Raw genomic sequence first — 26,548 nt, forward strand, 5'->3', positions numbered from 1 at the left:
TAAGGTCCCACAAATAATAACATATATAAAGAGAGGACATGTAGAGTAAAATGTTAAAGCTTATGTCCTTTTATCACACTGTGGTTTTATGTATGATTTTATTCCTATCTTTTGGATCTTTTCTAGATGATTAAGATTAGTTTAAAAGTAACTAGCAATCATTTATTAAACACCTACCAATGTCAAGAACTGTGCTAAGTGCCAAGAATGTAAATGTAAAAGTGAAACCCATTTGACCCAGGACCTGTCCTTTTACTTCTACAGAGTATATAGCTAACATATATATATATATATATATATATATATATATATATATAGCTAACATTAGAAAGGAGAAGGGGAATCATTGCAGCAAGTTTCTCTGATAAAGGCCTAATTTCCAAGATATTTAAGTAATTAACTTAAATGTATAGCAACCATTCTCCAATTGATAAATGGTCAGAGAATATGAAAGTTTTCAAAGGAAGAAATTTAGTTTCTCAATAACCATATGAAAAGGGCTCCAAATCAATAATAGAGAAATGCAAATTGAAGCAACTCTTGAGTTTCCACATCACACCTATTAGCATTGTCAAAGTTGACAAAAACAAGAAATTTAACAAAGGAAAACAGACATTGATACATAATTGGCAAAACTATGAATTAATACAGCCATTCCAGAAAAGAATTTGGAATTATGCTGAAAAAATTACTAAATGCTTAGGCCCTTTGACCTGGTAGTAGTACCATATCTGGGCCTTTTGAAAGGTCCATGCTCCAAAGTTATCATAAAAAGAGGAAAAAGTCCTGTGTACAAAAATATTTATAATAGCTCTTTTTATGGGAAATAATTAGAAATTAAGAGAATACCCATCAATTGGAGAACAACTGAACAAACTATGCTGCATGAAGATGATGGGATATTGCTGTTATAATGTAAGAACGAAGAAAGATGCTTTCAAAAAACCTAGGAAAACTTATAGGAACTGATAGAATGAAGTAAGCAAAAAACCAAAAGAAGAATGTATAACATCAATATTGTAGGGACAGCCAGGTAGCAAAGTGAATATTACCTGGACTGGAATCAGAAAGTCTCCTCTTCCTGAATTCAAATGTGGACTCAAATAATTACTAGCTGCATGACCCTGAGTAAGTCACTTAACCTTCTTTGTCTCAATTTCCTCAGTCTTAAAATGAGCTGAAAAAGAAAAAAATGACAAGTCACTATAGTACCTTTATAAAGAAAACCCCAAATAGGGTCATGAAGAGTTGGCCATGGATGAAATGACTGAACAATAAAAATATTGTAAAAATAAATAATTATGACAAACTTAAAAATTCTGATCAATGATTATATTGCTCCAGAGCCTTAAGGACCAAAGAATGCTATCCACCTCATGACAGAAGAGATGAACAAATATTTAGAATGTTTTCCTTCATGGATTTATTTTTAGACATGATCAATGTAGGAATTTGTTTTGTTTGAGTATGCTTATATGACCAGAGGTTTTGTTTTGTTTTTTTTTCATGGAGAGGGGAAAATGCTAAATAATTGTAAGACAAAAAGTTGGTTTTTTAAAAAAAAAAAAAAAAAAAAAAAAAAAAGGCCCCTTCAGGGCAGCTAAGTGTCACTCAGTGGATACAGCACCAGCCCTTTAGTCAGGAGGACCTAAATTCAAACCTGGTCTCAGTCACTTAACACTTCCTAGCTGTGTGACTCTGGGCAAGTCACTTAATCCCAATTGCCTCAGCAAAAAAACCTCTATGGTCTTTTATCATGTCCTAAAAATAAAGAAATAAAAAAATAAAGAAAAATGTCAGAATTCTTGGAGTTAGAGGCCAGAATGGGCAAATTTATTTTTTTAAAAAAAGAAAGATAACATGAATTGACCACACATTTTAGAATATCTAAAACAATTTCCATTATCATCAAAGTAGGGTCTATATGAGTTATCCTGAGAAATCTACAAAAACATAGGTTTCATACATATTTTATTTGAAACAAGAAAAGTGAATTTTTCCTTTGTATCTTTGGTGAATATTGTCATCTTGTAAATTTATTAATGTAAAAGTTAAGATTGCTCACGTTGTTCCTTCTCCAAACAAAGTTTGTTGTTCAAGTTATATCCCATTTGAAGTTTTTTGGCAAAGACACTGAAGTAGTTTGCCATTTCCTTCTCCAGCATATTTTACAGATGAGGAAACTGAGGCAAACAGGATTAAGTGACTTGTCTAAGTTGCATAGCTAATAAGTATCTGAAGCCAGATTTGAACTCATGAAGATAAGCCGCCTTGATTTCACCATTATGACATTTTGCTTTAAAAACAGCAATTGGTCTCAATTTTCTCAACTAAGACTAAAGGAGCTGATAGAGTTAAGGTCTTGAGAAGAAAGTTATAGAATATATCTTATGAACAATGTGATTATTAGAGAATAGAAGATTCTCACAGTAATGAAGGTAACCAAAAGGCTCTCTTGATTTGCTGGTCTGGAGCATGTTCCCATTGAAACTGGGTATGTTCTCATTGATTCTATGCATGTGGATACATACTCTGACACAGCCCAGAATGATTTGAATTTCAAGACAACTAAGAAGTTTCTTATTGGTCCTCATGCTGGGAGGGTTGTAACTAAAATGGCTGGCAATTGAGCCCAGAGAGCTGCCCATTCAGTAAGCTAAAATGGGGGGAAAAAAAAAAGAGAGAGAGAGAGAGAGACCCTATTTTCTTCCTCCCTTCTTTTGAGCATATTGCCTAAGATTCTGCTGACTCTCCCTTGGCTTGTCAGAAATAGGAAAAGGAATTTTCCATCCCCAGCAATTGCAACTGTGAGCACATGGCAGCAAAAACATGTGCTTACCAAGAGTACTATTGCCCAAAGGAAGGTGTTTCCTGCAACTTTATGCAAAAGAACCACTACCAGGAGAAAATGCCAAGATGCTAAAGATGAAAGGAGTAATAAAACTCATACCATGCCCTGGCTCGCCAAGAAATTATAGGTCAGAGGAGAAAAGGAAATACCTATTCATTAGTACCAAATTGTGCATTACCTTTAAAGCACAATAGGTAATAGATTATTGTCTCAATTTTTAGATATTCGTTACTGCACATCAAGACTCCCATGTTTTAAACATTTCTTTTTGTAGTAGAAGAAATAAATGTTTTTTTATCAGATAGGTACTTTGGAAAAGGAATCTTTTCAAGAAATGATCTTATTAATCCACTTGTGGGAAGACACTAGTTATGAGCCATTGCTAAGTTTGATTTAAGAGCTCTTCCCCAAAAAATTTGAGATGAGGGAAGTTGCAGGTAATGCAAGAAAAATCTGATAACTCTCTTCTCGTTGGGAGCTAGCACCCTGAACAGGAACCCAATTCTGTTAAGTATGGTGCAGACTTGTGAGGATTGTCCTCTAGATCACACGACTCCAAATAGCAGTGAGAGCCCAGTTAAAGTTAATTAGCATACATATGTAAAGGAGTTCATCAAAATATAGGAAGACTAAGAACAGTGCTAAAAGTTACTGAAGGGAGCAGTAGCTAAGTGAGTAAGGCCCCCTACATGTTTGCAGTTACAAAAACCAGAATAAGAAGGTAGTATATGATTCAGTAGAAGAACAAGAGATTGAAATTGCATCAGGGAGTAAGGAACAAGCCTTTTATTTGCAAAACTCAATAAGAATGAGAGATATATCCTCAGAAAAAGCCATGTTTCCTTTTCTTTGAATTGGTGTAGTTTTTCTAAGTTTAAAGGCAATAAAGGATCAATGAAAAATTGTTTATTATGGGAAATAGGGCAGAACTAGATGCCAAAGGGCACTATGGAAGATATCAGAAGAGGACAGGGAATATTGTTAAGGTAAGGATTAAGATAGTTATAAAAGGGTTATTAAGGTTACTATGCCTAGAACAGGGATAATTTGGGATACATTTTAGAGGAATAATAGATTAGCAGACTTAGAACTTAAAGAATTAGTCACAAGGCTAACAGCAGACAAAAAAAATCTATACTTTAGAACTTATATGTTTTAGGAAAGTTAAATACTAGTGTGTCTTTAAATAAAATTAGTGCTATAGAAACTGGAAAAAAGTTTTGATAGCACCATGCTATTCTCAATGTCTGTTTTGATTTTATTTTCATTTTAAAACTAAAGGACAAATTTTAAAATGTTAATCTTAATTTTAGCTAGACACTTCAAGTGAGAAAAGATCACAATCAATAAACCATGGGCCTTCATGCTCCTGGAAAACTTTCTAGTTTTTAAGGATCTGGACAATGTTGCACTTCCCATATTCCCAGTGATGTATTAAATCTTGTACCCAGATCAACTATTAATAGTGTTTACTTTGGAAATCAAGGACAAACTGCACTCATTCTCTTTAAGAACACACAAAATAAACTGTGCTAAGGAGGCAACATCTTGGTACCCCATGAATAATAAAAAAGGGCTTCTAATAACCAGGTGATGTTACCATATGTGCACCCTAAATTTGAGCTCACTTTTCCCGGGACCCTGCATGAACTTGAAGGAGACTGTCACAGAATTTAGAGGTATTTTTGTGCCAACTTGTCATACCACCTTAATAATGGCTCTTTCTTAAAGATCTTTTAGATGGGTTGACAATATGATTTGCAATTGTTTGTTTTTGTTTGTTTTTTTTTCCCCTTGAGGCTGGGGTTAAGTGACTTGCCCAGGATCACACAACTAGGAAGTGTTAAGTGTCTGAAACTAGATTTTTGAACTTGGGTCCTCCTGAATTCAGGGCTGGTGCTCTATCCACTGTGCCACCTAGCTGCCCCATGATTTTCAATTGTTAATCTTAGGGGGAAAGAAGTTCAGGACAATAGCATTAGCCAATTATCTCTTCCTCCTCCTCAACAGGTGGTATCCCTCAGCCCTGAAGAGGAGATAGTTGCTAACCAAGTTCTTAAGACCAAACTTATCAGTAAGAATGAGAGTTAATAAAAAGATCCTTGGGGCTTACAAGGATTATAGAGGCTTAAAAATTAATAGTAATTAAAGAATATTGAGTAAGTTTCACATTTTAATATTTTTTTAAAAAATAATTATTGTTGTGAGGAAGATGTCTCGCCTGTTTTAGTAAAAGCATACATAATTCAAGTAACTAGTTCGAAATTAATGATAATTCAAACACAGATGAAATTCACCTTTATTCAATCCTTTTTTTCAGAGTGCAAATTAAAAACATAAATAAGATTTTTAAAAAACTGTTAAAAAGTACTTAGTAGCACAAACTTCAAACATTTCAACCAGTTTTTTTTTAATGTACAAATAATTGATATTGTTGACAAACATTAATTTATTTAATACCTACTATTACAGGGAACAGTTGATAGGCACTGGGGAAACAAGAGGTAAAAGACAATGTCACTGCCATGAACATGCTTATAATCTGTCAGACAGGAGAAATACATTAAAAGATTATAGGATCATAGATTTAGATCTGAAAGGGGCCCTCCGAAGATCATCTAGTCTAGTTCTCTAACTATGCAAACTAGTATTGGATTTGTTACTACAGATTAGTTGTAGATGAATGTTTTGGGACAGTGGATCCAAACCTGTGGGCTGTGAGGGAATTATTGCAAGAGCTCTGTTAATCCATAAAAAAAAAAATTATGCCTAAATAAATAAATGTCTCACATATATACAAAATACTATTTTAAAATGTATGTAGATGCTGTTATGATTAATAAAATAGAAATAAATTTTCAAATATTGATGAATTCATAGAAGGCTTTTGTGATTATACTTTCTCAATCAGTGGATACTAATCAAACTACTATAATGTGGGAATCTGAAATATTTTAACATTAAAAAAAAAAAAGGAATCTTAATACTCTAGAAGGATTGTGTACCAACAATAAGAATTACAGGAGTTTAAAGAAGTGATCACTGAGAGTTAGGATAATCAAGAAAGGATGTACAGAAAAGGCAGGGTGACAAACAATATCTTGAAGAACTCTAGATAAAATCTAAATAATGATAGCATGCAGAAGACAATTACAAATTCACAACTATTTTTAAAAATATATTCATATACAAGGTCAGTTTGGTAAATCTAATTTCTCATTGTTTCTGTATCTTTTCAGTTTTCTGCTTTATTGGACTAGATGATCCTTTCCAATTCTAACATTCTATTCTATTCTATAAATGCTTTTTACTAATTCAAACTGCGTTTCAAAACAATCCCTCTTATTTTAGGATTTTTTTTTAACTCTTTGTATAGTCATTTATTTCTAAAACAGAAAAGAATTCAAACATTTTAAGCTGTTTTTACTTCAGTATTTAAAATTTAAACAAATAGCCTAATATAGCCTTCCTCATTATCCATTTCAAAGAAAAAAAAATTAATTTATTGGGTTAAAAATACCAAGGTTCTGACCAGCTCTAAAATATATTCTGTATAATGGTAAATATATTTCTAGTCAGGGATGATACTGGGTATTTTTTTTCACATGCAAAACCACAGAAACCTAAACCTTAACCTTGCTTGCATAAAAAGTTCACATTTGTTTTAGAAAAAGACTGTTGCTATTTAATACAAACTCTACAAAGCAATTTTATTCTCTCATTTTTCAGTTTTGCTATCCTTTCAGAATTAGGTTGTAAACTCTTAGGCAGTGACTGTTTTATATAACATTGTTATACTCAGTAAATATAAAATAACTATCAAGTCACTTGAAAAGATTATACAAACTGCATGAGAAAAAGAAAACTAGACAAGATGATTGTGTCTAGTTTCATGTTACATTCCACAGTACTGAGCTGAAAACAGTTTCAAAAATATTGAAAAGTCATATATAGAGGTAGAAAAGATTTCCTCTATTACCATCAATCATCTATTAGATTGTAGTTTAATGTGCATTGCCCTTGACACTAAGGGCAGAAGAAACTGAATGTCAATTTCACAGTATGATTCTGATATCTTACCAATGTTAATACTGTGATAAAGAGATGCAACTCATGACTACAAATATCTTTAAACTTCTACCACTTATTATGCATAATAAGTGTCCAAGTAAATAATAAAGATGTTACTTTTAAAAAGTAGAGTGTGCAGTTCCAGTGTCCAAACAATATTTCAATACCAAATAAGATTCTTTCATCTACTGATACACTGCTAAGTGTGGATTGGGGTTTTTTGCTACTTAGTGATTTTCTAAGTTACACTATATATTGAATACAGAAACACATCCATGTGAACGCATGGCACTAGGAAGATTACCCACTATTTCCCATTTATTAAGTTCAGGATCATATTTCTCAATGCTCTGAAGGTATGTTCCCTTTGAGTAGGAATATCCACCAGTTACATAGATACATCCATTCATGATGACGGCACCACATTCCATTCTCCTTTCCATCATGGGAGCTATCTCAGTCCATTCATTTTGCTCAGGGTCATAGCATTCTGCAATTGTGGTTTGTCCACCAACAAGATATAGCTTATTTTCTAATGGAATTGAACACAATCCATATTCTTTGAAAAGGAAAAAGAAGAAAAATAATTTTAAAACATAGACAAAATACATAAGGCTACAGCAAATTAATGAGTTTCACACAAATTTTAAATTCATACATACACATCAGACAAGTATACTTTGTTGTTATTGAATTGTTTCTGACACCTTCTAACCCCATTTTGGAGTTTTCTTGGCAGATACTGAAGTGGTTTGCCATTTCATTCTCCAGCTCATTTTACAGATGAGGAAACTGAGGCAAACAGGGTTAAGAGACTTGCCCAGGATCACACAACTGGCAAATATCTGAGGCTACATTTGAACTCAGGAAGAGGAGTCTCCAGGCCATGAACCCTATCCTCTGTGCCATCTAGACTAGTATAGTCAAAATATAGTTAAAACCTAGTTCAAAATATGGAATCTGACAGTGCTATAGGCTTTCACCTCCATTCCACTTCTACAAAAGTTGCTTCTATGGTCCACAAATGTTATATTTAAATTGAATCTTCAGAGTAACAAAGAGAACCTATATATGCAGAACCCTCATTATGAATTTCCCCAGAGTCATATTTTGACATAACTCATTTTTAGGATATGTTATAGGCATTGTCTTTTTGTAGGTTGGATGACCCCTATAGATAATTTCCAGCATTCATTTTTTTTTAATTTTATAATTATAACTTTTTTTTTTGACAGTACATATGCATGGGTAATTTTTTACAACATTATCCCTTCCACTCACTTCTGTTCCAATTTTTCCCTTCCCTCCCTCCACCCCTTCCCCTAGATGGCAGGCAGTCTTATACATGTTAAATATGTTATAGTATATCCTAGATACAATATATGTGTGCAGAACCGAATTTCTTGTTGCACAGGAAGAATTAGATTCAGAAGGTAAAAATAACCTGGGAAGAAAAACAAAAATGTAAACAGTTTACAATCATTTCCCAGTGTTTCTTCTCTGGGTGTAGCTGATTCTGTCCATCATTGATCAATTGGAACTGAATTAGATTTTCTCTTAGTTGAAGATATCACTTCCATCAGAATACATCCTCATACAGTATTGTTGTTGAAAGAAAGGATTATTATTACCTTCTACCACCATTACCATCACTATAAACCACAAAAAAGTCAATGACAGAGATGCCAAGAATCCACTTTTTTCTATGGTCTTTACTTTTTAAAATAACATCAATTTCTTTTGGGCTTTAAAAATTAAAGACAAAACAAAGTAGCAACAAAAGAAAAGAAAACAAAGTCAATTTTAGCTTTTATATTTATGTCTTATAAAGTAATATTTTTCATGGAAAAAAATCAATATTTTACATTGGAGCATATAAATTTTCACAGAGTATGGCATTGTATATAAAGATTACAAAACTTATTCAATGGTTGTAAAATAGCAGAAAAGATTATGTACACACAAGTCTTGTAAATGGTGAAATACAACATTAACCTAGGTTATTGTTATTCCTTCAGGGGCAAAATATGTCTAGTAGCAATATTTTCATCATTTTCTTTTTAAATATCAATATTTAGGACCATTATTAACATTTGTGTAATTGGGGATAATACTGGTTATAATTATATATTCTGACTTAAAACAAGTGAGGGAAAATTAAAATTTTGTGAATTCACTATGTATACAAAAAAACAAAAGTAGAGTTTTCTCTATCCACTGTATTTTCTTTTTTTGTTTGTTTGTTTGTTTGTTTTTTTTGCTGAGGCAATTGGGGTTAAGTGACTTGCCCAGGGTCATACAGCTAGGAAGTATTGAGTGTCTGAGGTAGGATTTGAACTCAGGTCCTCCTGAATTCAGGGCTGGTGCTCTATCCACTGCTCCACCTAGCTGCCCCATATTTTCTTTTTTTCCCCCCTTTTCTTTTTTTAAAATTGAACCTTTTTATTTGCAAAACATAAGGAAGGATAATTTTTCAACAATGACCCTTGCAAAACCTTGTGTCCAATTTTTCCTTCCCCTTCCCCTAACCCCCTCTCCTATGGATACCAATACAATATATGTTAAACATGGGAAAATATATGTAAATCGAATATAGGCATCCATATTTATACAATCATCTTGCTGCACAAGAAAAATCTGATCAAAAAGGAAGAAAAATGAGAAAGAAAATTAAATCCAAGCAAATAAGAGCAAAAGAAGTGAAAATGCTAGGTTGGGATCCATACTTAGTTCTCACAGTCCTCTCTCACAACCTCATTGGAACAGAGCCACATTCATCAGAATTAACCATTGCATAAACTTGTTATTGCTATGTATGATGATCTTCTGGTTCTGTTCATTTCACTTAGCATGAGTTCATATAAGTCTCTCCAGTCTCTCTCTGAAATCATCATGCTGGTTGTTTTTTACAGAAAAATAATATTCCATAAAATTCAGATACTGTAACTTATTCAGCCATTTTCCAATTGATAGGCATCCAGTCAATTTCCAGTTTCTAGCCACTACAAAGTGGGCTGCCACAAACAATTTTGCACATACAGGTCTCTTTCCCTCTTTTAAGATCTTTTTGGAATATAAACAGTAGAAACACTGCTGGATCAAAGAGAATGGTTGGATCAGTTCACAATTCCACCAACAATGTATTAGTGTCCCAGTTTTCCCACATCCCTTCTAACCTTTGTCATTATCTTTTCTTGTCATCTTAGCCAATCTGAGAGGTGTGTAGTTGTCTTAATCTGCATTTTTTCACATGACTAAAGATGGTTTCAATTTCATATGAAAATTGTCTATTTATATCCTTTGATCTTTTATCAATTGGAGAATGGCTTGAATTCTTATAAATTTGAGTCAGTTCTCTATATATTTTAGATTTTAGATTTTATCAGAACCATTGAATGTACAAATGTTTTACCAATTTATTGCTTTCATTCTAATCTTGTCTGTTTGTATGAAAACTTTTTAACAACATAATCAAAATTATTTATTATGTGTTCAATAATGATCTCTTGTTCTTCTTTGGACATAGATTCCTTTCTTCTGCACAGATCTGACAGGTAAACTATGTTCTTCTAATTTGCTTATAATATCGCTCTTTATGTCTAAGTCATGAACCCATTTTGACCTTATCTTGGTATATGGTGTTAGGTGTGGGCCAATGCCTAGTTTCTGCCATACTAGTTTCCAATTTTCCCAGAAGTTTTTGTCAAATAGTGAATTTTTACCCCAATAACTAGGATCTTTGGGTTTGTCAAACACTATATTACTATAGTCATTAACTATTTTGTCCTGTGAACCTAATCTATTCTACTGATTGACTACTCTGTTTCTTAGCCAGTACCAAATGGTTTTGATGACCACTGCTTTATAATATAGTTTTAGGTCTGGCACAGCTAGGACACATTCATTGACATTTTTTTCATTAATTCCCTTGAAATTCTTGACCTTTTGTTCTTCTAGATGAATTCTGTTATTTTTTTCTAGGTCTGTAAAATAATTTCCTGGGAGTTTGAATGGTATGGCACTAAATAGATTAATTTAGGTAATATTGACAATTTTATTATATTCACGTGGCCTATGAGCACTTGATATTTTTTCCAATTGGTTAGAAGTGACTTTATTTGTGTGGAAAGTATTTTGTAATTGTGTTCATATAGGTTCTGATTTTGCCTTGGCAGATAGACTTCCAAATATTTTACATTACCAATAGTTATTTTAAATGGAATTTTTCTTTATATATCTTGCTCCTGGACTTTGCTGGTAATATATAAAAATGCTGATGATTTATGTGGATTTATTTTGTATCCTGCTACTCTCCTAAAGTTGTGTATTGTTTCTAGTAGTTTTTTAATTGACTTTCTAGGGTTCTCTAAATATATCATCACATCATCTGCAAAGAGTAATAATATGGTTTCCTAATTACCTATTCTAATTCCTTTAATCTTTTTTTTCTTCTCATTGCCAAAGCTAATATTTCTAATACAATACTTAATGGTAAAGGTGATAGTTGGCAGCTTTGTTTCACCCTTGATTTTATTGGGAATGGTTCTAGTTTGTCCCCATTACATACAATGCTTGCTGATGGTTTTAGATAAAATGCTACTGATCATTTTAAGGAAAATTCCATTTATTCCTATACACTCTAGTGTTTTTAATAGGAGTGGGTATTGGGTTTTATTAAATCTTGTTCTGCATCAATTGAGATAATCATATGATTTTTGTTAGTTTGGTTATTGATATAGTCAGTTATGCTAATAGTTTTCCTAGTAGTGAAACAGCACTACATCCCTGGAATAAATCCTACTTGGTCATAGTGTATTATCCTAGGGATGACTTTCTGTAACCTCTTTGCTAATGTTTTATTTAAGATTTTTGCATCAAAATTCATTAGGGAAATTGGTCTATAATTTTCTTTCTCTGTTTTCACTCTACCTAGTTTAGGTATCAGCACCATAACTATGTCATAAAAGGAATCTGGTAGGACTTCTTTCCCTATTTTTTCAAATAGTTTGTATAGCATTGGAATTAATTGTTCTTTAAATGTTTGGTGGAATTCACATGTAAATCCATCTGGCCCTGGGGATTTTTTCTTAGGGAGTTAATTAATAGCGTGTTCTATTTCTTTTTCCAAAATGGGACTATTTAAATAATTAATTTCCTCTTCTGTTAATCTGGACAATCTCTATTTTTGTAGCTATTCCTCCATTTCACTTAGCTATAAAATTTATTGACATAATTAGGCAAAATAACTCCTAATTATTGCTCTAATTTCCTCTTTATTGGTGGAAAGTTTTCCCTTTTTATTTTTGAGATTAACAATTTTATTTTCTTCTTTCCTTTATCTAATCAAATTAACTAAAGGTTTATCTATTTTGTTGTTTTTTTCAAAAAACCAACTCTTAGTTTTATTAAATCAATAGTTTTCTTACTTTCAATTTTATTAATTCTCTTTTTAATTTCAGAATTTCAAATTTGGTATTTAATTGGGGGGGGTTCTAATTTGTTCTTTTTCTAGCTTTTAAGTTACACGCCCAGTTTCATTGATCTTCTCTTTCTCTATTTTATACAAGTAAGGATCAAGAAATATAAACTTTCCCTAATAACTGCTTTGGCTGCATCCCACAAATTTTGGTATTGTCTCATTATTATCATTCTCTTGGATGAAATTATTGATTGTCTCTATGGTTTGTTTTCATCCATTCTTTCTTTAGGATTAGATTATTTAGTTTCAAATTAATTTTTGGTCTACTTTCTCCTTGTTTTTTATTGCATGTAATTTTTATTGCATTATGATCTAAGAAAAATTCATTTACTATTTCTGCCTTTCTGCATTTGATTATGAGGTCTTTATGCCCTAATATATGGTCAATTTTTGTGTAGGTTCTATGAACTGCCAAGAAAAAAGTGTACTCCTTTCTGTCTCCATTAAATTTTCTCTAAAGATCTGTCATAACTAACTATTCTAAAATTCTATTTACCTCCTTAACTTCTTTCTTATTTATTTTGTGATTCGATTTATCTAGTTCTGAGAGAGCAAGGTTGAGATCCCTGCTAGTATAGTTTTGCTGTCTATTTCTTCTTGCAGCTCTCTTAACTTCTCCTCTAGGAATTTGGATGCTCTACCATGATGCATATATGTTTAGTACTGATATTACTTCATTACCTATGATACCCTTTATCGAGATATAGTTTCCTTCCTTATTTCTTTTAATTAGATCTATTTTTGCTTTTGTTTGATCTGAGATCAGGCTCACTACCCCTCCTTTTTTTACTTCACCTGAAGCATAATAGATTCTGCTCCAGCCTTTTACCTTTACTCTAGTATCAATCTGCTTTAACTGTGTTTCTTCTAAACAACATATTATAGGATTCTGGCTTTTAATACAGTCTGCTATCTGCTTCTATTTTATGGGAGAATTTATCCCATTCACATTCACTGTTTAAAATGATTAATTCTATATTTCCCACCATCTTATTTACCCCAAGTTATGCTTCTCTCTTTCCTTTCCTCCTTTCCCTCCTCCCTAGTATTTTACTTTTGACCACCACTTGCCTCAAGCATCCCTCTCCCTTTCTTATGTCTTCCCCCTATTACTTTTTCCCTTTTATTTGCCTCCCTTTTTTTCCCCTTTTTTCTCTCCCATTTCCCTATAGGTGAGACAAGTTTCTCTGTGAAATCCAATATGTCTAATATTCTCTCTGAGCCAAATCTGATGAGAGTTAAGATTCACACAATGTTCATCCCCCACCTTTTTTCCCCCTCAATTATAATAGGTCTTGTTTGCCTCTTCATGAGATAATTTCCCTCATTTTACCTCCACTTTCCTCTTTTTCTAGTACAATTTCCTTTCCACCTCTAGTTTCTTTTTTATATTATCACAGTAAAATCAAATTAAACCTGCACTCTTTAAGCATAACCATAACAGAGATATGGTTCGCAAGAGTTCTTTCCTTTTTACTTTGCTTCTCTTGAGCACTGTATTTTCTATAATATGAATTGGGGGGGGCAGAGGAACCCAAATAAAAAATCTTTTTTTTTTTTTTTCAAAAAATAAAATCACAAATAATGGTACTTGAAACACAATTTGTAAGCAGATCAGTAGAAAGGTATTAATCTGTAATAACTATAGCTGGTACAAATTTGTGAATTTCAATTATAATGTCCAGTCACCCATTTGGAAACCTGTTGCTAAATAAGAAATGGCTAAAAGCAATGCCAACTGATATGGCTCTTCCTTAACAGAAAAATTAAATACAAGGTACAACTGTCATCATGCTATAGTTTATGATTTCCCAAGATACTCATCAAAGGCACCAATAAAGACAAAAGTAAGCATGGAAGGCAAAACTCCTCAGAAAATATGTTCTTTATGTCTGGAAAGTACCTAACAGCTATCTATGCAACACTGAAATAATATTTATTAAATATCTTCTGAACCACTAAATATGATTAATAAATAGTTTAGTTTTTATCAAAGAGTGTATATTCTCAAAATGAAATAATGACCTCAAGCTTTCCTTGAGTTCACAAAAAAAGCTGCTTTTTTTGAATGTGCCAATAAAAATCAAGGTTTTGGAAACACAGGTAAAATAAATGAACCAAAACATAGATAACAAAAAAAGAACCTAAGAAGAAGAGAAAAAGAAAATCCATTAGATATATTTTAATGACAGTGAAATGAAATGTTTATTTTTGTGGTAGTATAAATCATTTAAAAGGGCCTAGTTAGATAGCTCAGTGGATGAAATGCTAAACATAGCATCAGAAAGATCTGAGTTCAAAATTGATCTTTCTAGCTACATGACCCTGGATAAATCACTTAATTTGTTTGCCTTAATCTACTGGAGAAGAAAATGACAAATCACTATAGTATCTTGGCCAAGAAAGCTTCACAGATAGTACATGATCCATGGAGTCTTGAAAAACCAGACATTACTGAAAAAGACGCCACTTAAAAATATAACTGAAAATATTTGTTCAAATAATTTAAATTCTAGTTTGAAGGATACTTAACTATGAGACAAGATATCAGCAGGAACAATGGCAGTGAATAGAGAACCTATCTCAAGAGTTAATTAGAGCTGATTCAACTCCCCCATCTCTGATACCTCCTAGGAAGTTGCCTAAAGTCTAGGTGCCCCAGGCAACTTTCTAAGACAAGTGAGTAGAACAAATGCCAACCCATCTGGGTGAAGGAATGTTCTGCTCAAATGAAATCACTGAGCTAGTTTAAAAAAAAAGAGGGAGGGAGCATGGTACCACATACATTAAATCCACCATACAAAGAAACATTTTTAATCTTATATGTTACACAGGCACATTTTAAGTGGAGAACACATGTTAGGCAAGTGTTTCTATTTACCTGGATGTGGACTAGAGGTGATCAGACTCCATTCATTAATGTCTGAGTTGTAACTCTGGACTTTATCATAAGTGCAACTTCCCCTGTAACCACAGTGGCCTCCAATGACATAGATGATTTCCCGTAAGACACACGCAGTAGCATTTCCTACACCTGTATGTTAATTAAAATCATACCTTGATTAAAATTACCTTAATTAAGATCAGACCATTGATCAAATAGATCTAACACATATATTTATCACAAAGCTAAGGAGCTGATGAGACTACAATATTAAGATACAGTCTCTGTCTTCGAGAAACTAACAGCCTAGTGGAAAGAGGTAGCATAACACAAATGGTATAAGGCAACCACAATAAATGCCATTAAAATGGGTTAAAAAGAGAACATTCCTAAAAAGTTCAAAAGAGGAAGAAACCATTGTTAGGCATAACAGAAGTTCTTAATCTGGAGTCCATGAACTTTAAAAAGAAAAAGTACATTGCTGATTTCCTTTATATCCTATTTATTTTATGCATTTAAAAACATTATTTTCAGAAGGATCTGTCAGAGGTTTCACTAAACAGCCAAAGGGTTCATGACACAAAAAGGGTTAGAACTCCTGATGGAGAAATCAATTAAGATCTAATGAAGGAGGCTATATTTTAATTAGAGTTTGAAAAATGGAAATAATTTTTACAAATACAAATATTGGTAAGGGTATTTGGGGAGAAAAAAAAACAGGTTGAGTAAAAATGAAGTAGGAAAGCAAGACACATTTGGGAAAAGGTAATATATTTAGATGAAAGATAGGGAAAAATAAGAAAAAATGACCAAAAGATAGGTTGGGGTCATCTTGAAAGAAAGTTTCTGAGCAATGAGGTAACATGTTCAGTGCTTTGTTTTAGAAAAATTCATCAGATGGTGGGCAGCAACATGGTGCAGTGAACAGTACCAGGCCTCTTAAGCCTCAGACTCTTACTTGCTCTGTGACCCTTGGCAAGTCACTAAAACTGCCTTAGTTTCCTCACCTGTAAAAAGGAGATATTCACCTACTTCCCAAGATTGTGAGAATAAAATAAAATAATTGTAAATTACATAACAAAGTACATGACATATTTAAAGCACCATATAAATGTTAGCCATTATTATTAACATCCACGATGGACTAAAGTGAGGAGATATTAAAGACTAAAATCAGTTAGCCTACTGCAATAATCCAAAAGTCAGGTAAGACTTAAACTGGGGATGGAACAATGGAAACAAAGATATGATCATTACCACTTATTAGAGATGTCCCAAGGGTAAATAACTTCTCAGAATCTTAGTTTTTTTATTGTAAAATGGGGATTATACCTGTAATACCTACTTCCCAGGCTTCCCTGAGAAAAGCAATCTAGATTAATATTAATTACTATTTTTATTAAAAAGACACTTTGGAATTAGATTTGGAAGGATGATGAAGGGATGTAGGAAGTAAGGAATAAAAGGTTACAAGCAAAGATAATCCCCAGGTTTCATAACAAAAATAGGCAAATAAAGTGGAAGAAAGAATGTCTTAGGGGAATAAAATGAGTTTAGTTTAGATGTGAATATTAGTTTAACCTATGCACTAATTTCTACTTTGAAATAAAAGACCCACAAGGAGGATCAAAAAATGTTTTAGGAAATCATTTGCTTCCATAACAGCTAAGGAAACATTTTTAGTACTTCTTCTTGACACATATATTACCTAGAAAAAACTTATACTAGGACACATGAGAATTAGGAAATAAAAGAAAAATTTTAAAATATCTCATCTACCTTAGGGCAAAGTAAGAAGCAGAAAATTCAACATGTGAACCCCTCAGGGCTGGACTGAGGCAAAGGCATAAATAACAAATAATAGATTAAAGTGTAACTATCCATGAAGTATTTCAATTTTAACCAGGATAAAAGGAATGAAGGTTATCAGTCAGCTTTGGGGAAGCTCTGGAAAGACAGAAAGTCCCAACACTATAGCTACACATTATTTCGGCATTTTCTTTTATAGTGAATAAATTATGAAGTGGATTTTAAAAATAAGTTAGAAAGCTGGCAATAAAACATACAACTTAATGAAAAAATATGCCTGGTTATAAAATCATATTTTGAAATCCTAAAGAAATACAAATAAGCAGGAAAACGTTCCAGATTTCTAATATCTGCCAAAAATGACATTTCAGATTCCCTTGCATCTTCTGTAGGTGACAGAAGGAAATAATTAAAAGTACAGGCACCAAAAAAGGACATGGATTTTAGCCTACCCTCTTTTCTTTCTGTAATCAATTTATCCTTTCCCATGTTTTAAAATATTACTATACCAATCTTAGGCCATGTTAGAGAGTGACAAATGTTTTGAGAAGACATTTACTTGTACATCTGAGTACAGATGTTAGTTTCTGAATGTAGGGGACATTCTTATCACAAAAACCACTTGCTAAAAGATTTGGGTCAACCTGATCTTTCATAATGAAGAGAAATTTCCAGACATAAATTAAGCCTCTTGGTTTTCTGGAATGGATCACAATTGAACAGATTTCCACATTTTCTTTAATTCCTTAGAAAGAACAAGAAAGAAGGGGAGAGGAAACATCTGAAATAACTTGCATTGTGTCCAGGCAACTTGAAAGCTGTTCTGTTGAAGTATAATGGCACCAATTTAAAATTAAATATTATATTTTTTAAGAAAAAAGAGAAAAATGAAGAATTTTTATTTGATTTGATATGGAAGTATTTGCTCATACCTCTCCCATTCTTAAAAGTGAATACCAACAGTATATCAGGCATTGTATAGGGCATAGGTTTTGCTCCCAAGACTTTACAGTGATTACGATAAATAAGACATCATCAAAACAAAAATAAGAAAAGTTCTACTCATAATATATTTTATTGTACTCTGAAGGAGTCCAGATAATTAACCTATATAATGATTTTTTAAAAAGAGAGATACATTTAAAAAAGGAAAAATTGCTCATGAAATTAAAGGAAACTGATCTAGTACAGTGATATAAAAGTAAAAAGTTTAAAGAGAAAGTCATTCAACAACAAGAAAAAAATTAAAATAAGTATTAAAAATAAAATAAAACCATTGATGTTTCTAATTTTTCTTACCTTTAAAACCTACTTTAAAATTATTAGAAAACATAACCTGGCTTAAAAATGCCAATAAATGGCTTTCTAATTCAAAAAAGCCATAAGATGGTACTTGTTTAATAGTTTTATTATTGGAATCATAAAAATATCATTTGGGGCATTTTATGCTACAATATTTGTATATACTACTGTTATTTCTGGGAAAAAATGCCAAACCCAGTAATTGGACACTTAGAATAAGTATTTTGGGCCTTGTACTTTCACTGAAAGAACAAGGAGGCTGGTTCAAGTTCAAAAGGCCACATAATATATGATATATACAAAATTTGTACATACCTTTAATCATATTTGCAATAGGAATCCATTTCTTTTTTAAAGGATCATAGAACTCTGCTTCTTCCGCTGGAGCTCCTTTTCTATAACCCCCCAAAGCATAAACACAACCACTTAAGGTAACTGCACAGTGATAATATCTTGCATTGAGCATGGGGGAACCTTCAGTCCATTCATCCATCTCGCTATTATAGATCCAGACAGAGTCAAGGGCTTCTATGTTATCTGTCCTATAACCACCTGTAACATAAATGTTGGGTCCCAAACTTGTAACACCATAGCTTTCTCTGGTATAGTCCGGTATTTCTGCTCCCTGAATCCAAACATTTATTAAAGGATCCCAAATGTGAACCTCTGATAAGGGATGCCAATAATAGCCTCCAATTACATACATAGTAGCTGTGGACCTCTGGGAAACCTCCTTATGAATAGGACTCAGAGCATTATATACTAAGGCTCTTAACTTGTTTTCAGTTAGTAAGTGTCTTCTCTGAAGGCTCAAAGCAGTCTTCAAGTACATTTGATCTATATCTATTTCTACATAGTTTAGTAAATCAAAAATGCCTTCAATTCGCTTTTCCACATCATGTGCTGTCCATTTAATAACTGGTTCTATGACAGTTTCTTCCTTCCAAACACTTAGATTCTTTCTGGACAAAATAAAGAATAATTTTTCACTGCTGATTTCAAGAAATTCTTCTTGTTGCCACACTTCCTTGAATCTTGATAAAAGCATCCTTCTAGATTCCTTTTCTAATTCAGGACACACATGAAATTCTGCAAAGGAATGCATTCCTATGCAATTATCAACATCAAGGTGCCTTACTAAAAACTGCTCACAAGCTTTCTTTACAGGAAAAAATTGCAGTAAGTCTGCTGCTTCGAGGAGGCTTTGAACATTTCTTTGGGTTATTCTGATTTGTGAAGTATATGCATAATTTATAAGACCTTCAAGGACTTCATGATGGATCCCAGGGAGTTTTATTTTATTTTTAAATTTTTCTTTCATGTCAGCTGTGAACATTGCTTTAAAATAATTGCTGCAGGCAGCTAAAACAGCTTTATGACAATGGAAGATACCACCTGAAGGGCACTGAAGTGTTATATCAGTAAATAATCCATCAAGGTAAAAAGTTCTGAATGCTTCCAAGAAATCCAAAGGATGAGAGGGATCTTTGAAAAGATAGACATAGTCTTCTTGCCCTTTAAGTGCCATTGCTGCCAAAAAAATAATAATAATAGTGCATTAACTTAAAATTCTGCAGATAACCTTAAATTACCAATGCTGCATATTCTAATCATCATAATGATTAAGACTGACTGTAGTCCAAAGGCCTCTCATTTTGACGAATTACAGTTAATATTGCCATAACAACGAATTACTACCCAGAACAAATTCAAAATGTGTGTTGCTCTGTAATGGAATATGGAGGCCAATTTGTAAACAGGCACAACATTCAGCAAGACTGTGTATATAAACCTGGATGCAACTATGTGAAACCGGCCACCAGGGTCATCCATTAAAGTCCATTTGCCACCCCCACCTCCCTCCCCCAAAAAAAGTCAACCCACATACACATATCTCATACAGATTGTTTCCAAAGAGCTGTCTCAACAAAGAAGGCAGTGCCCCGAACACATCATAATAGTAGGGGTCTGGGGCCCTTTCGGGGGGTCGCTCTTGGAGAAGCCTGAGGGAGAGGGGGGAAATGCTTTTGGTCCCTGCTCCCACAACGAAAACAATCAGTCCTCGAGCTCGTTTGTTTCTCCAGCCTTTTCCACTAACTCCGAGATTCCTTTTAAAATTCGATCACCCCGGGAAGAGGCCGATCAAAGGGCTGCTTCACCGAGGAGGGAAAGGGGGGCTCCGGCGGCTGAGGATTTTCAGCCTTTTTTAAAAAAAAAAAAAAAAGTAAGAAAATATGCGTACAAACCAAGCACCGACCTCTGCAAACCGAGGTTACCTACGTCACCGGCCCCCCCACTGAGCAGTTACAACTCCCCTCCTAGGTAGTGGAAACTGAGGCAACCCAACCCTGATCCGGGTCCCATCTTCCCTTCAGCCACCGCGGAGTTAACAGCTCTCCTTCTAAATGTGGGAACGCAGGCAGCTCAGCCTCGCCTCGAGCTGTACACCCCCCCCCCAAGTTGTGGAGTTAGAGCCCCCTTTCCGGGACACGGAAACTGAGGTGGCCCAGCTCTGCTCCCCCCTCTTATACACACGACCCCGCCCCCACTTCGTAGGGTCCCCGGGGCGCTGATTCCTCCAGCGCCTAGAGCGGCCCCCCTCGCCTCACCGCTCCCAAGCAGGTGCAGGAGGAGGACCGGGTTCAGCCCGGCGGACGGCCCGCGAGGCCCGGGCCATTGTCCGCCTCTCTTTCTCCCTCGGGACGGCGGGCTAGCTCTCTCCTCAGAGGGGCGTCCCTGGGCTGCCCTCGAGCCGTTTCCCCCTCCCCCACTTACCGCTAGCGTCCCGCCTGGAGCCAGGGACCCAGAGGTCTAAGGAGACAAGGACACCGAGGCGAATCCTGCGGCTCCTCTCGCTCTTCTGACCATCTTTGGACCCGCGAGCGGCAGCGGGGGCCAGAGAGTGAGCGCGCCCCGGGGCCGCTCCTACTTTGGTGCCTCAGCTGCTCCCCCGCCCCTCGATCAAGTCAGCCCCTCCCCCGTTGTCACTCCCCCCCAACACACACACACACACACACACACACACACACACACACACACACACACACACACACACACACACACACACACACACACACACACACACACACACACACACACACACACACACACACACACACACACACACAGAGCCTGACAGCGGAGGCGGCAGCCAGGGACGCCGGGAAGGTGCTGTGCACCCCCCGCCCCCAGGCGGCCGAGGGGGATGGCGTCCCCAAGGGCTCAGTCACGCAAGCACCCTGCCTCGTGCTGCCAAAAAGTACTACTGCAGAGACCCCGGGAAAGGCAACCTCTCCCGCGCTAACGAACCCTGATTGGCTTTCCAGGACCGAGGCGAAATGGGGGAGGGTCGAATCAAAATCGAGGGAGTGGGGCTTTGCCCTTTCGCGCCCCTCTCCCCACCCGCCCACCCCCGATTCTTTTCTGCAAAATTCCCCCACCTTACCGAGAGGGGCTGAGTCCCCGCCGCCCTCAGCTGCAGCTTCCGCGGCAGACCGGCACACCAGGGGTTAAGCTGGAAGCCTGGAGGAAAAACCTGGTGGCCAAGGCCCGGGCCAGCTGTTCTGCTGCCTCGACTCCACGGTTCTCCTCCAGAGCTAAGTAGCCGGAGCGGCTGCACCCCTGGGGGTTCTGTGATTCTCTCCTGATGGTACACTAGCCTACCCCACACTCCGGCCTTGTTACCGCCTACATCCCACCGGGACGCCGGGAGCCCCCGCTTATTACCGAATGATTAATTCTGCCTTCCACTTAGCCTAGGGATAGAGGGTCTCCCCTCCTCCAGAACAGAGGATAACAGGCCAGAAACTCTCAGGCAAGCTGGACCCCTTTGAAAGTTACATGTTGAACTGATTATAAGACTTTAAAAGACCAGCAAGCTCTGCGTTCTCAGTTTATATGCAGTGCTCTCCTGTTCTGCAATATACGGAAATGCTCTTTTTATTTGGTATTTGTAAAGTTCAAAGTTTTTAAAAATTAAATGAAAATTTTAAAATGTGGCCCGTTTAGCAGTACTTTATGTAAAAATTGTCTTTTGATGTACGACCAGTTGCTATTTGCAAAGCCTGTTGATTTTCTTGGTTTTCTGATTCTTCACATTGTCTCACATATAGGAGGAACTCAATAAATGTTTGTGGAATGAATGAATGAATGAATGAAATGAGCTAAGACTGTTTCTCAGTCAGCTCCCTTTTTAGATTGCTATATGCACCAGATTGAACTCTTTGCTTCTATGGTTTCCCAAGGCATTAAAGCTATAACATTATCTGAAGTGCTTGTGTATATATTTAATGGTTTGTTTTGTTTTGTTTTGTTTTTTCCCTGTACTCTTGTACTTGCAGTCACCCTGCTTCAGCTTGCCAAGAGCAGTTGCTGAGGTATCCTGGCATGAATGATATTACTTCTTTACACCTGTTGTGTAAGCATAACTGGGCTTCAGCGAAAGGAGCTTCAGATCTTTACACTCTCACACCAGTACTAACAATACTATTTGATAAACAGGCATTCCTAAGTAAAATACCCAAAAATTTAACAAGCCCTATTGCGTCCATTTCTATAATCTTTTTTATTCTTTTTCACCACCTTTGCACTCCCACAGCTACTTCCTTTGTTCAAGTCAGGTCTTTTTGCTTTGCTTTATTTGTTTTATTTCTTTAAACCAAGTTATTTCTTGTAATAGCTTTTAAATTGATATTCCTGCCTTTAGTTTAATCACTTTCAAATCATCTTTAACATAGGCAAAATCTGGATGAGGTTCCTCTATTCAAAAATGTCGAATATTCCTCATACATAATAACTTCATCATTACATCACTAAGATATATTTCTCTGGAGCACACAGATTTGAAGATGGTAATGAAAATAATAGGATCAGTGTCTGACAATCTGGACTAGAAAAGCAAAGCATGATAACCATATTTCCCTCATTTCACTTAAATAAGTCCTGTTCTTCAATTTGTGGCTATGAATGATATGCAGAGGGACTATTGGTATTCACAGATCACATCACCAATTACCCCATTTCTGAGTGCTCTATGAAAAGTTAAATAATCCCCAACATTTTCTAACTAGATTGCATTATTTGAATCAATTCAGAGGAACAAAGTCAATAATGTTGGGTTGTCCTGGCCATGTTGTCATGGCATAGAAATTTTAACATGGAATTTAGTTATGGTGTAAGATAAAAAAATAATATGCTATTTGTTAGAGGCAACTATATATTCAAAGCACTGGTGAAACAAAGGTGACAGCCTTTTTAATTTTGTTTGTTATTATAGTTAATTGATATTAATTATGTATAAAAGATGTACACAAGGTACAATTAAATATATAGAAAAGTTCAAAGTAAAATGAGAAATTTGAAGGAGGAGAGGTGACTATCAGTTGAGAGAATCAGAGAAATATAAATGGGGGGCAGGGGAGATCCGAGTTGGACCTTGAAGGAAAAATAGGATTTCAAGAGGGAGAAGAAACAGGGGGAAATCTGGTCCATATATATAGGATGGCATATGTAAATGCATGGAGAAAGGAAAGGACAGAATGAGATGGGGGGAAAAAAAGGCAAATTGTCCAGTAAGATTGAAATGTGAAAGTGTAAAGGAGAAATAACACTAAGTCTATAGAGGAGACTGAAATTTTAATTTGGAGCTCTTTGAATGTCAAGATAAGGAATTAGTTCTTATTTAGGAAATTAGGTCCTCTGCAAAATCTTACCCTTATGCTTCCAAATAAAATGTGGATTATCCTAAGCTCTTAAAGGGGCTAGCAGTAGGCTAGAAAAACTTTGAATATAACTCAGGTAACAGACTGAATCTCCCTTCTGAGGACCAGCCTACCTAAGTATGGTCATTAGGCTGGATACTTGGTGATAAATTTTTTAACAATGGTAACCCATGACAATAAACAACGTCATAAAATGGCCTTCAGTTCTATGTGGCTTCCTTCTTTTGCAATAGCAGTGGTAGGCTTAGGGGAAAGGGGCAGAGATACCAAAAGGTAGGTCCTATTTAAGCTATGTAAAAATTTTTGACTTACCTATTGATTCTCTAAATTGTGAGAGCCATACTTCTAAATGATATTGGTGTTGGTATCCTTATTCTAAAATCAGACAGAAAGAAACTGCTGCTAAATGGAAAGTTGTTTATGAGCTCTCCTTAGAAAGGCAAATAAAAGAATTGACAGACTTGATTTTACACTGTGCCTAAAGCCAATAAGAACTGTCATAATGCATGGGATATTTGATTATTATCAATTCTCATGATAAATAGTTGCAAAAAGATCACTGTGAAAACAACAGCAGTCTATACACCAGCATTTCTTGTAAAGGATAGAGTGAAATTTTATGACGAATGAGTTAAGATCCTTAAATTAAATCAGTATATACTTTGATCATGCAAGGTAGGAATAAAAAATGTTTAAAAATATGTTAGAAAATATGGATCAGGAATAAGGAATGAGAAAAGCTAAATTTTTTGTATAAGTAGACAATACAAAAATCTCATGATTATGTATGATAAACAATGTTTTCCGGGGGGGGGGAATCATTGGACTCTGTGAGCACCAAGAAAATCACAAAATAATATCAATTACATCTTAAGATATCACTAGGTGATATTTTTCTTGAATTAGCTTTCTGAGTACAGCAGAACCACCAATTTGTTAGAAAAAAAGATCAAAGTTATGTGAAAGAATAAAAATGAGAAGAGAATATGCTATGCAATTAAAATCAATTTTGACTTATTTTCAGACAAATCATTGAAAATGAAACATAGGTGCAGGGCTCAAGAAGCACAGAGTCACAGATCATTTCATATAGAAGTTTAAGCATTGTACTTACTTTCTTAGGAAGGAAGGAGGAGAAGATTTGGAGCTCAAAATTTTATTTAAAAATGAATGTTTAAAATGGTCTTCACATATAATTGGATAAAGTAAAAATAATTTAAAAGAAAAAAATAGTTTAAACAATGTAAATTATTTCTAGAAGAGGGACACAAAAGAGGGACAGTGGTTAGCAGTCAACAATTACCAAACACAGAGAGAGCCAGGCACTTGTAATACTGGTTAGGAATATGAACTCATTTGTAAGAAACAAAAAATCTTATAAAGACTAACAATGGTTATTAAATTACCTTTAAAAAAAAACCCAGACCTGGGATAAAGATGTCTTAAGGGAAATGTCTGCTTAATGGTCTGGTAATGTGGTAAGATAAATCTGACAGCCTCAGTTCCTTGATACATCAGGAGCAATGGAGGAAAGCGGCCAGAATGTTTGATGGACTCCTGGGCAAAATTTTAAGAGGACAGGAAGAAAGGCTGCATAGAATGATAATGAGGTAGGCAATCAGCATAATAAAAAGGATCATAGATATATTTGAATATTTGAGTCAATGAGCATAAGAGATATGATCAGGCTTTGTCATTAGGAATATTTGGCAGTTAATAGTAAAAGGATCAATAGGAGGAAAAAAAAAAAAGATTTAGAGTCAGGAAAACTATAGGAGACTATTCATGAGACTAGAGAAGAGCTGTGGAAAGCCCATACTAAGGTGGTGCCAGATGCAAGAAATATAACAGAGGCAAAATCAACAGGATTTGACAATTGATCTCATTTGAGAGGAATGAGGTCACTGATGTCTTCCTTGGTGATTTGAAGAATGAGAGATTAGCTAATTGATAAATGGTCAAAGGAAACCAACAGATAATTTTCAGATGAAGAAATTAAAATTATTTATAATCATGGTGTTCCAAATCACTATTGATCAGAGAAATGCAAATTAAGACAACTCTGAGGTTACACTACACACCTGTCAGATTGGCTAAGATGACAGGAAAAAATAATGATAAATGTTGGAGGGGATGTGGGAAAACTGGGACACTGTTGGTGGAATTGTGAAAGATCCAATCATTCTGGAGAGCAATTTGGAACTATGCCCAAAAAGTTATCAAATTGTGCATACCCTTTGATCCAGCAGTGTCTCTACTGGGCTTATATCCCAAAGAGATCTTAAAGGAGGGAAAAGGACCGGTATGTGCAAGAATGTTTGTGGCAGCCTTCTTTGTGGTGGCAAGAAACTAAGTGGATGCCCATCAATTGAATAAATTGTGGTATATGAATATTATGGAATATTATTGTTCTGTAAGAAATGACCAGCAGG

The 26,548-nt window shown here is 35.1% G+C and overlaps 2 protein-coding genes across 5 annotated transcripts in view; one reads left to right on the top strand and one right to left on the bottom strand.

Moving 5' to 3' along the window:
* CFAP210 (cilia and flagella associated protein 210) overlaps nucleotides 1–26,548 on the top strand; it is a 116,287-nt gene that overhangs the window by 1,358 nt on the left and 88,381 nt on the right. The window lies entirely within an intron of this gene.
* Nucleotides 5,132–26,548, bottom strand: part of KLHL23 (kelch like family member 23) — a 77,159-nt gene continuing 55,742 nt past the window's right edge. Inside the window, exons 1-4 of one of the 4 annotated variants that reach the window (XM_074303163.1) lie at nucleotides 21,842–21,952; nucleotides 18,712–19,926; nucleotides 15,283–15,435; nucleotides 5,132–7,481 (exon numbers count right to left, since the gene is read on the bottom strand). In XM_074303163.1, the coding sequence (XP_074159264.1) occupies nucleotides 7,171–7,481; nucleotides 15,283–15,435; nucleotides 18,712–19,924 (1,677 nt within the window). In that variant the 5' untranslated portion in view covers nucleotides 19,925–19,926; nucleotides 21,842–21,952 and the 3' untranslated portion in view covers nucleotides 5,132–7,170. Of the gene's footprint in view, nucleotides 7,482–15,282; nucleotides 15,436–18,711; nucleotides 19,927–21,005; nucleotides 21,106–21,171; nucleotides 21,536–21,841; nucleotides 21,953–26,548 lie in introns of those variants that run through there. The other 3 variants (XM_074303161.1, XM_074303162.1, XM_074303160.1) reach the window with 3 other exon arrangements.

This window comes from Sminthopsis crassicaudata, chromosome 3 (genome assembly GCF_048593235.1).
Source record: "Sminthopsis crassicaudata isolate SCR6 chromosome 3, ASM4859323v1, whole genome shotgun sequence".
Taxonomy (NCBI): domain Eukaryota; kingdom Metazoa; phylum Chordata; class Mammalia; order Dasyuromorphia; family Dasyuridae; genus Sminthopsis; species Sminthopsis crassicaudata.